This window comes from Rattus rattus, chromosome 9, assembly GCF_011064425.1.
Source record: "Rattus rattus isolate New Zealand chromosome 9, Rrattus_CSIRO_v1, whole genome shotgun sequence".
Lineage (NCBI taxonomy): Eukaryota > Metazoa > Chordata > Mammalia > Rodentia > Muridae > Rattus > Rattus rattus.
In genome coordinates this window covers 59408853-59420165 of record NC_046162.1, presented here as the reverse complement: position 1 = coordinate 59420165, position 11313 = coordinate 59408853, and the positions used below count along the sequence as shown (strand labels likewise).

At 51.4% G+C, this 11313-nt stretch overlaps 2 protein-coding genes across 2 annotated transcripts; one reads left to right on the top strand and one right to left on the bottom strand.

Moving 5' to 3' along the window:
* Positions 1-395: 395 nt before the first annotated feature.
* Sgca (sarcoglycan alpha) lies at positions 396-9937 on the bottom strand. Its single transcript, XM_032914187.1, has 9 exons — positions 9802-9937; positions 9557-9711; positions 9312-9384; positions 8590-8788; positions 7994-8156; positions 6797-7005; positions 6499-6525; positions 783-975; positions 396-561 (listed from the first exon to the last, which is right to left on the bottom strand). The coding sequence occupies exons 1-8, from the start codon at positions 9935-9937 to the stop codon at positions 795-797; spliced, it is 1143 nt and encodes a 380-aa protein (XP_032770078.1). The 3' UTR covers positions 396-561; positions 783-794.
* On the top strand, positions 5101-5891 carry LOC116910032 (spermatid-specific linker histone H1-like protein). The gene has a single exon (XM_032913818.1). It carries the CDS (start codon positions 5316-5318, stop codon positions 5823-5825), a length of 510 nt encoding a protein of 169 aa, XP_032769709.1. The 5' UTR covers positions 5101-5315; the 3' UTR covers positions 5826-5891.
* Positions 9938-11313: the final 1376 nt, after the last annotated feature.

Below are 11313 nucleotides of genomic sequence, written 5' to 3'. Positions count from 1 at the left end.
CATTCTAGAATGGCAGACCTCTGCCACCTACGCTAGCTGGCCAGGGCCACCTCCCAACAGCTCCCTACTAAGATCAGCCTTTCACCAAACACAGCGTGCAATAGAAGTTCCTGCAGGGAACTGTGGCAGGTGTCTACCAGAGCTCTAGGTAAGGACCTTGGTCCTCTACTTCTCAAAGTCCTCATCTCCACAGGGCTTGCTCACTTCCTCTCTCTCCATAGACTTCAGTTTCCTGGTCTAGAAAGTGTAACCAATGAACCAGTCAAACACCATGACCAGATCCAGTGAGCTGAGTACAGCAACATTGGAAGAGTCCAAAGGGCAAGTTGGCATCCTCTGGGGATTGTCAGAAAAAGGGAAACAGAGGCAGAGACAGACGCAGTAGGAGCAATACACAGAGTAGCAGGTAATTTTTATTCTTGGGTGCTGACTCCAAGCACCCACGCCCCTCCCTACTACCATCCGTCTGCCTGTTTGGAGCCAGAGGTCCAAGTGGGCTAGGAGCTGGAATCAGTCGTAGCTGTGTTCACAGGTCAGCAGCTCTGAGTGGTGCAACTGGAGCTACAAGGGCCTGGAAAGGATAGAGGGGAGGGCTGAAGGTACCAGTCTCCGTTATCCTGACCCTCTGGTCCTGACTGTTTGGCAGTTGTGGGGCACAATTCCAGCACTATTGAGCACCCATGCATGGGGGCAGGCAGGTGGGTGTGATCTCCCGTATCCTACCATGTGCCCCGCCCTTGAGATGAAGGCTCCCTTATTGGTTGGAGGGTGGCACTACCCACCTGGCAGGGCTCTCAGTGCTGGTCCAGGATGAGGGGCATCTGTGCGCTGTCTACTCGGGGAGGTAACCGCTCTCCTGTACGCACGTTGAACATGGGCAAGGTGGATAGAGGCCGGGGCACCTCACGGCTGGCTGCCATCTGCCGAAGCTCTTCTGTATTCCCATGGATGGAGCAGTGGTGAAACATCTGGATGCTGGAGACACAGCAGAATAAGATCATCAGCTCTTGGAATCAGCCTCTAGGAGCTAGCCTGGCACTGCCTCAGAGCCACCCCGCTGTCTGCTCAAACACAGGTACCTGCTTGAGCTCGGGGATTGAAACAAGGCTCCGCGTAGAGACAGCCTTGATTTAAAGCCATATGTTCTTGGCTTAACATCTTTCTGCCTCCATTTCTTCTAACTGTGAAGTGGGGATAATAATACCCATATCCTACCAAGTGCCCCATTGGAAGAGCGGCCAGTGTAGGTAACTCACGAGATGCCAAGGCGGGAGCAGATAACCACGCAGAGTTTATATTGGTAGACGCCAGTACTAGCTGGGCTTTATAGTCCAGTGTTCTGGTTGGGTTCGTTTAAAACTTAGAGGGCCCAGGCCTCAAACTCCATATCGGCTGGGGATGACCTTGAACTCCTGATCCTCCTACTTCCATCTCCCAACTGCTGCATTATAGGGGTGTGCCACATGCTCAGTTCACGTGACATTGGAGGGTCAACTCCAGAGTTTCACACATACAAGTACCCTCCCAACCGGCTGTATCCCCAGCCAGGTAATGTTTTTATATTCCCATGGTCTTCTCAGTCCCTTCTACCTCTTCACTGCCTCCCTCAGTATCAAGCATCAAAGCTAACTCTCTCCTTTCCTCCCATCTTATATCCAGCTGGCCCATTCATTCCCTTGCCTCCTCTTTTGTCCTAACTTTTGACCTTTCTGGGACACCTTCCCTGTGGCCCACCAAGCTCCAGATCTCATTAACCGGGCTTCTTGAACCTGATCTCTGCTCCTTGGTACCTGACACAGCTGCCTTACTCCCTCTTGCTGCCCTGTCTGTGTTTGGACGACAGTTCCTTGAGCTGTGTCAACCCCACCCTCGGCAACCCTCGGCAGGGCCATCAGAAGGCCCTTCTTGAACCCCAGCTTCAGGTCTAGCTTTAATCCTATGTGACAGCCCTAGGTTCTTGCTTTCTGTTGTCCCAGAGCAACTTGTCATGTGTCTGAGTTTGAGTTCAGGGCCAGCTTGGGCTGTACAATGAAGTCAAGTGAGCACAGGAGTGGAGCATCAGGGCTTACTTTGTTTTTGTTTGTTTGTTTGTTTTGTTTTGTTTTCTTATCACTAGGCTTCTGCCGCTTACTGCTTTGTGACATTTGGTAAACTGTTTAACCTCTCTGGGCTATTATTATAGGAAGCCATATTTTACTACAGCAAGCCCAGCAGTGAGTTTGACCTCCGGGGAGGTTGTCTTCAACTTTCTCATTCTCACAAACCCGCCTTACTTCAGGCTTCATCTGGTAACATTTCCCCAAACTCCTGATCTTCAACTCAGAACTGAGACTTTTCTTTGTAAACAGTAAGTTTTCTGCTAGGCATGGTGGCACAGGGCTTGGGAGGTTGAGGCAGGAAAAGCTTGAGTTTGAGGCCAGCTTGGGCTGCACAGTGAAGCCATCTTAAAAACAGATTTAAAAAAAAATAGAATTGAGTTTTCTTACAGAAACCCAAGCTACAGGCAGGCTGAAGAATGCCTCCCTTTTGTCATTCAGTTATGAAGAAGATAGAAGGATCCCTACCAGAAGTGCACGTCCTAGTCAGTGGACACCAGCTAAAAGCCTGAGAGGTTGACCATGGAAAGACAGGCAGACCTTATGGAGAACAGGCCTCACTCCCCTTGGAAGCAGGACTGAGCGCCTGCTGGCCGGGGAAAAGAAATGAGGTCACTGTCTAAGGCCAGCGGAGAGTGAAATAAACTCCTAAATGTGGAATGCGACAAACCGAATTGTCCAAAACACGATTTTCCATCCCTAGGTGAGGAGAGAGAGCCTGTGGAGGGATGAGAGCAAGAAGTCTGTGGGGGATAAGAAGAGCCAGCGAGGCAGGTCCCTCGTCCTCATCCCTCATCCCTCATCCCTCACCCCTCACCCCTCACCCCTCATCCCTCACCCCTCACCCCTCATCCCTCCCCCCTCCCCCCTCATCCCTCATCCCTCATCCCTCATCCCAGGGAAGGCCTTCACCAAGTCCCTCCCACCCCCAACCCTACATAAGGGTCTCTTCACCCTGGGAATGCACAGGTGGGAAAAAGTCTCCCAAGAAGAGCAAGGCAGTGCACATCAAACAAACTCCCTGGAGCCTACCCGGGGGCTCTGTGTAAATACTGAGGCAGACAGAAGGACAGGCAGCCACTGCTGCATGCGAGCACACACTCATAGACACACATGCACACACTTGTGGTCATTGGTCTCTCATACCATCTACACCACTAACAATCTGCCCCCGGCACACAGACACAATGCCACTGGGGCCTGGAGCACTTTGTGACCAGTCTGATCTGACACAGGTGACAGCCAGGCAGTAAAATCACTTCTGTGGCCAATTGGAAAAGTGACAGACATTGACCTACATTAAAATAACTGCATCTGGCAGAACTAAATCAGCACAAAACTCAGGCCCACAAAGGCTGATGGACTACAAGGGCAAAAGGTATTCTGTTCCAAGCAGAAGAAAAAAAAAAAAGAAATTCTTCCTGACATCAGAACTGCAGACTGTAGCAGGAAGACTAGAAATGGTCGTAAGAGAGGAATCATAGTACCAGTGATACAATCCATCAAACCTGGATATAGATATATATGTGTGTGTGTGTGTGTGTGTGTGTGTGTGTGTGTATACACATATACATTATATATATATATGTATATATATATATATGTAATCCCCCTAGTAAAAATACATGATAAAATTATTGCTCTCCATGGGAAAGAGCTATAAAGTAAAAAACAAATAGAAGACAATAAAACCCAGCCGGGCAGTGGTAGCCCACGCCTTTAATCCCAGCACTCAGGAGACAGAGGCAGGTAGTTCTCTGTGGATTCGAAGCCAGCCTGGTCTACAAAGCTAGTTCTAAGACAGCCATAGCAACATGGAAAAGCCCTGTCTCAAAACATAAAAAACTAAATAAACCCAAAATCTTTTGTTTTTCCTTTTGTTTTTGAGACAGGCTCTCCTGGAAGCATGAGCTCCGATGAAGGCTAAGGTGGAAATCCTCCTGCCTCCAGCTCTATGCTGGGATTACAGGCACGGACCACCATACCTGGTTTAATACGGAATTCTTGACAGTTTCGTGTGGAAGACTGATGGATTTACATAAACCAAGGAATTGTGTTTTACTAAGGAAAGTGTATTTTCTGTTAAAAATTATAATTCTTGTGTTTAAAATGTATTGGAAGAATTCAGCTGGTAAGGTACATGCCTAGCAGGCAGGAAGCCCTGCATTCAACCCCCAGCACCATGGAAGCTGGGTCAGGGATACCTGTAATTTCTAGCACTCAGGAAGAAGGTAGCAGAACCAGAAGTTATTTTCAGATGTATATTAAGGCCAGCACACTACTCAAAACATAAGTAAATGTAGCCAGACACATGGCACATACCTTTCATCCCAGCACTTGAAAGGCAGAGAGAGAGGCAGAGAAAGGTGTTTAAGGCCAGCACATTTGTATAGTGAATCCCTGGCAGCCAGGGCTATACAGTTTGACCCTGTGTCTGCCAGGCACACACCTTTAACCCCAGCACTTGGTTAAGGCAGGTGGATCATTGAGTTTGAAGCCAGCCTGGTCTAGAGAGCTAGTTCCAGGATAGCCAAGACTACACAGAGAAACCCTGCCTCAATTCACTCTTCCAGAAAAAGAAAAAGAAAGTTGACCTCAAAATAATAAACACTAAAGATTATTATTTTTCCACTCAGAGATGGAACACAACACAAAGATCCTATGGGTGGAAACGGTTGGCAATCAAATGGTCGATTTAAAACTGAGGGCTTGGGTTCAGGATATAGTTCAGTGGTGAGATACATGTCTAGTGTGTGTGAAACCCTGGATTCCAAATGTCCTAGAATTGGTTCAGAAATGCACATCTATTCCATGTATGTATGGGCAATCCCTATGCGGGCTCAACTAGCTACTGACATATCAGATGTCTCCACTATCTGTTACCTCAGACCTTCCTAAGAAGGAACAATGGGGTTACTATGACCCCCACAGGATTCTGCCTACCTCACAGTGGCCCCCTTGAGGTCATTACAGAGATAACTTCACCAGCCCCTGAGCCCACAGCACAAGTCTGCTGAGGCCAATCGTGGGTGACCATCCTTGGTCCTCTCTCTGGCCGAGGTGTGGCCCAGACCCCCTAGAGGCTCCTCTGAGGGAAGCAGAAGGCAGAACACAGCCCACCCACTACCGAGAGGAACCGGGTGGACTTTTCCAGCCGCCACCCTGGAGATCCTAGCGCCTAGTGCTCTACAGCCATCTCCGGAAGAGAATCAGAGAGATATGTCGCTGGTGTCACCATCTCCAGACTCAAATGCTGTGATGGCTGGAGACCAAGATGCCAGTACATCACAGGTCCCAAGCCAGAGTGAGAGCAAGATTGGGCCCAACGTCGCCACCCAAACCCTGCGGAAGCCTACCATGTCGAAGGTGATTCTGAGGACTGTGGCTGATAAGGGGGTTCATAGCCGTGTGTCCCTTGCTGCCTTGAAGAAAGCTGTGTCTATCACAGGGTACAATATGGCCCAAAACACCTGGCGCTTCAAGCGTGTGCTCCAGAATCTAGTCAAGAAAGGCATGCTCAAGCAGGTGACCGGCAAGGGTGCCTCGGGCTCCTTCCGCCTGGGCAAGAAGCAGGCCTTCAAGTCCAAGTGCAAGGCCAAGAGACGCCAGCGGAGGCAGAAGCCTGGGCAGCGCCGGACTGGATCACGCCGATCACTACTAGGCTCCAAAAAGAGCAATAACCGGCTTTTCAAAGGAGTTCGTAGGGTGGCTAAAGGCCGCCGCCATTAATACGGCAGGTCAGGCGGGGTGCCAGGCTTGTCACGAAGTGGGAATAAAACCCAGCTTATTTCACAATTGCCTTCTGGAATCTTTGGGGGTTCTGGGGGTTGGAAAATTAGACCAGGGCATAGGGGCACGTGGCTGGGGGGTTGGGGGGAGAAGTCGAGGGTAGGAGGAATCTGAGGCAGAATAAAATGGGCTTGGAAAAATAGGGTAGGATTCAAAGCATCCGTTGCCATCAGCCTGGTAAGCCGCATCCTCTCATGGAGAACCCGGATGTAAGCCAGGCGTCTGGCTCATAGAAGCGAAGACAGGACGGAGGAAGGGAGGGTGGGAAGGAGGGAGGGATGGGGAAGGAAGAGGGAGAAAGAAGAGGGAGGGGAGGAAGGAAAGGAAAGAGAAAGAAGCAGAAGAGGAGGAGAAAAGGAAAAGAAATCACACTGGGAGCCCTTTGTTGCCTCTCGGGCCCTTTCCTCTGGACAGAGGCAGGTCCCCTTTCCCTGTGCCACAATTGCCTCATCTATGACCAGAACACAGGAGGACAAGGTCAACACATGGGCTCAGCCCCCAGCTAACCTGGGGCCAAGGCTCAGAAATCTTTGCTGCTCATAGAAACTAAAGGGTTCAAATCAACAATTCATGGGGGCTGCCCTCTCCAGCCCCCCAAATTTGCTCTACTCACTCAGAGGTGGCCATGTCTCTCTTCAGCCTGTGGGGAAGAATAGAGGTTGGGGGGAGGGGTCAGTACCAATCTGGCTTTGCTCCATGATGTCCCAAGAGCTCCCATATAGGAATTCCACGTGCTTATAGTCAGAACCCGCTCCTGATTCCAAGACAGACAAGAGTGGATCCCCAGCTAGAGTGGGAGCCCCACATTCCTCTTACAGTTGAGAAGGCCATTCCCTGAGAAGTATGGCTTCCCCAGTCCCACGGTGACCCTTTAGATGTGTCAACCTGCCGCCCTGTCCAGCACAACTCACCGTCCTTCACGCCGACAGCACATAATATAAACCAGCAACAGGGTGAGCAGCAGAGCCACCAGCACGGGCACCAAGAGGGTCACCAAGGCATCTGTTAGGAAGTCTCGGCCCGTGGCCTCAGTGGGCGGGCAGAAGAATGGGTCGTGCTCCAAGATCCCATCGCCAGGAGTAGGCACCTCATCCAGGGGTTCTGGCACTGACTTGTCCACCTGAAGAGAGTCCAGGGCTGACCCAGGACTCAATGGACACAGAGACCCTGCCCCGCAGGAGACATACAACCACCAACCTAGAAACCCCATATAACCACAGACCTTTTTCCTGCCGGTCTCCCCTAGCCCATGTGACTACAGAACAAACATTGGATGAGAGGCCAGGAGAAGTCAGTTCCAGGAGAGGCAGGCAGTACAATGGTTAGTGCCGGTGCTAGGTTTGGGCTGCCTGAGTCTGAACTCTGACTCAGGCTAGTGATTCACTGGGGTGACTTGCCTCAACATGGTTTCCTCAGCTGTGAATTCAGATCGATATAATAGCACGCCTGTTTTGGCAGTGAATCATAGTGATGTCACATGCTGGGGATACAATGTCGAGCACACAGCCTTCAGTAGGTTGTCAATGACCCTGATACAGCTTGCTTTGCCGCTGGTTCCCAGGAGCAGGCACATCAGCAGTTTCCAGCTTGGACTTAGACTCTCTTGAAATATCACCAAGTGCCACACCATGAGCTTCTTACCTCAGGTTGGCTTGTTTGGTGGCACTTCCACAGGAAGCAGACAGGGGTGTCACACAGATGCATTGCTTAGGAATTTCTGGTAGTTTTAGCAGAGAAGTTCTGGGACTCCAAGCTGGAGCGTCCAGATGTGGGCTTTGTCGCCCTCTTGTGGCAGGAGATAGAATGTGTGTGTGTGTGTGTGTGTGTGTGTGTGTGTGTGTGTGTGTGTGTGTGTGAGAGAGAGAGAGAGAGAGAGACAGAGAGAGAGAGAGAGAGAGAGAGAGAGAGACACAGAGACACAGAGACACAGAGACAGACACAGAGATAGAGAGCACACGCACACCCATGACAGAGACGACAGACTGATACTGAGGCCCAAACTGACGCTATCAGAGAAAAAAAGACCGGGCTAGAGAATTCACAGCTGGAGCAGACTTGATGGAGACTGTACCCTTAACCCGAACGCTAGAGCCAGGATCCCTCCTCACCAGAGATACATTGCACCAGTCAACACGGAAGTGAGGTGCCAAGGTGTCATAGCAGGACAATAGTGGAGGCTGTCCCTGGACACAACGGGCATAGCTGTCAGGTGATGCCACCATCTTCAGGCAGGTGGAAAAGGGTGTGGCAGAGCCCACCTTAATGTAAACCCTGGAGCAGAAAGGAGACACTGTCAGCATGTAGAGGTGAGGGTAGGTTATCACTCCATTGAGCAGGGGTGGAGGTATCCTGGCGGTAGATTAGGACCTGGGGTGGGCAGGGTAAGAGGCCCACGGGAGACATCAAGGCCTGATAGGAGAGGTCACAGTCCCCCAAACCTGAGACCAAGGCAGACCATCCCACTCTGTGAACCTTAGAGATCTTTCAACGTGTTTTCATGACGTATCGGTAAGTAGAATTCAGACCAAACAAGGCCTTGGTCTCAGGAAGTACAAGGAGACCAAAGGGAATGTGCAGAGTCATGTGAAAGAAACGAGGAGATGAGCCTGATGTAGGTAGGTCTCCGAAGCACTCAGGAAATCAGGGAGATGGCTATTTGTTGCCACTCAACCAGCAAACCCTTCCTGGGTTGCCCCTTCCTTACCCTTCCTTCCGGCCCTCAATAGGAAGAGGGACTCGGCCTCCTCGGTCCAAGGCAGAGGTGATGTTGAGCAACTGGAGCTCCCCTGGCTCCCAGAGTCCCCCCAAGGCGGTGAGGAAGCGGTTGGCAGGTGTGGAGGGCAGGACCTCCTCCACATCGTGGCTACGCACCAGGAATTCAGCTTGGTATGGTAACCTGGGACCTGGGGAAGCCAACTGGGTACTCAGCTACACCGCCCCTGTGCTAGGTTCTCCAGGTGCTTTCAAACCTCCTCCAAGTGTCCCCATAGTCCCCACAACACCTCTGCCCCAACAGCCTCTATACAACACAGATCCCAAGTTCCCTTCCCCAACACTGTAGCCTATGCCCTGCAGCCTATGGACAACTTGGTTAGTTACACAGCCTGAGAACAGACCTCATTCCAGAGTTCCTTCCCTAAAGCTACTAATGCCACCTCTGTCCTGATGTCCCCTCTCCAATAGGCTTGACTTCCTGACACTCTCTTTCCCAGATTGACACTCAGTAGCTGGGCATTGGTGGCTCATGCCTTTGATCCCAGCACTCGGGAGGCAAAAAGGCAGGCAGATCTCTATGAGTTCAAGGCCAGCCTGGTCTACAGGAGTGAGTTCCAAGGCAGCCAGGACTACATGGAGAAACCCTGTCTCAAAAAAAAACAAAAGAAAAGGAAAAGATTGTCACCAGTAGAGGAATGAAATAGAAGGTACCTTCGGGGTCCCCAATCATCATCAGCAGCCTCTGTCTAGTGGTGTCAAAGCTGTCACGATTGTAGGCTGTGACCTAGAGGAATGAAAAGTCTGAGGAGTAGTTCTAGGGGGAAGCAGACAAGGCACCCAAGGGGTGTGTGCAAATGATATGTAAATAAGCATGCATAAACGCCCATTCCACTGGCAGGGTTAGCCCTAGACCCCAGTGGCCACCCCTCCGGGTCTGGATGCCTCTGTGCTGGCACCTCAATGACTTGGTGCCCACGATCTTCCGGAGTGGGGGTGCCATAGAGGAAGCCAGGGTTATAGGGGCTGCGCTGTGTGTAGTGCAGCCACCTGGGCAGGTCTGGATGTCCCTGGAGGTGAGCATGGTAGGTGAGTCGGACAGTGGGTGGCACCGCTGACGGGAGAAACAAGAGGGAATTGGAAAGTGGAAACAGGACAAGACGGCTGCCTGGGCACACCCCAGCCCATCTGGCCCCTCTCTCACCAATGTGTTCTGGAAGGCGCAGGAAGGTGGCGTGTTCCAAAGGATGCACAAACACACGACCCACAAGTGGGTGTAAAGTTGTCTGCTGGGCCTTGCTGTCCCTCAGCCCTGCCAGGAGACCTATGGGGACCCGCATAAGCCCCAAACACACAGACAGCTTCAGTCATGGCCAGAGGTGAGCTCTCTTCTCCACAGTGTTCCTGATGCTCTGAGAGCCAAGGGCTCCTGGCCTGCTGAGCATGGTAGGGTATATAATTCCTACTCGACTGCTTAGTTTAGAGGGTGACAAGACCCAGACTTCTGTTGTCTTTGAATTTATGGAAGGGACCCCCCCCCAGCCAACTTTTCACTCCATATTTTAGGCCCATGTGGGAGGGAACTGGTGTTTGGTTAAGAAAGGTATGCTGTGTGAGCTCATATGACTTGGGAAAGAGCCCCACGCCAAATGTCTGGGAGGCTGGAGGAAAAGAGGACCCCCAGAAAAGGGGTAGCCATTCTAAGGCCCCCGGTTCCCAGAGAAGAACACAGAGCACAGTCTGAGCTTTAGGCCAATAGGAGTCCAGCAAAGTGGACTTGCCCGGGCTGTCTCCGCCTTCCCTCTTAATGCCAAATTTAGCTTGCTGTACCAGAATTAGAGTCCCAACCAGCTCATTAAAGGGCCCATGACCCTCTTGGCTTGTCCCATCATGCCCACCCAGGATCCCAGGACACCTCTGCCCTCAAAGCTTCCAGTACCCATCCCCCAGAACCCAGCTTCCAGCCCTGGGTCCCTCAGTGCTTATCGTTAGCCCCCCCAAACCCTCTAGGCCTTACCTCACCCACTCCAAACCCTTCTTTTGAGACACCCCTACTCTTCTACCTCATAACCCCTAGATTCCAACTCTAATTCTGTCCCTCCTCTGAAGAAGATCCCCAACTTGCCCGCAAAGAGAGGAATCCAAGTTGCTGCTGCTATCATAGTTGCCCCAGCCTAGCCGGTGAGTGACAGGGACAGGGGTTGGAAGGGCAGCGGGGGAGGGAGGGGAAGGAGGTGTGGCAAAGCAGCTGGGCCCAGCCTTGTCCAGAGTGCCGCCTCTTTCCACTCCCAGAGTGAGCACTGACTCTGGGGTGGACACTGTCCTCACACATGGTGCCCTCTAGTTGTTCCTGCTGACCACCGTGGGTTTTATTTGGTGTCTGGTTGTTTTTTTTTTTTTAATATTATATATTTGATGTATTATTCTGCACTTCCCTTATTCCTTTTGTCTTATTATTTTGTGTGTTTGTATGCTGCCTGCATGGATGTCTGTGCACCAGCTGAATGCACTGCCCCCAGAAGGCTAGAAGAGGGAATCGGACATCCCACCCCCTAGAACTGGAGTTACAGACAGGTGGTTGTGAGCTGCCATGGCGGGGCTGAACTCTGGTCCTCCAGAGGAGCAGCCAGGGCTCTTAAGCACTGAGCCATTGCTCCACCCCCTTTTTGAGATACAGTCTTATGTAGCCCAGGCTGGCCTCAAAGTGCTATGTTGT

Bases quoted from the DNA above. Each gene is read 5' to 3' on its own strand.
- LOC116910032 (XM_032913818.1), top strand. From the start codon at position 5,316: ATGTCGCTGGTGTCACCATCTCCAGACTCAAATGCTGTGATGGCTGGA.
- Sgca (XM_032914187.1), bottom strand. From the start codon at position 9,937: ATGCGGGTCCCCATAGGTCTCCTGGCAGGGCTGAGGGACAGCAAGGCC. The intron at 7,006-7,993 runs GTGAGGAGGGAT...GACTCTCTTCAG, and splicing joins ACTGGTGCAATGTATCTCTG to GTGGACAAGTCAGTGCCAGA. The intron at 976-6,498 runs GTGAGTAGAGCA...CTGTGTCTCCAG, and splicing joins AGAGACATGGCCACCTCTGA to CATCCAGATGTTTCACCACT.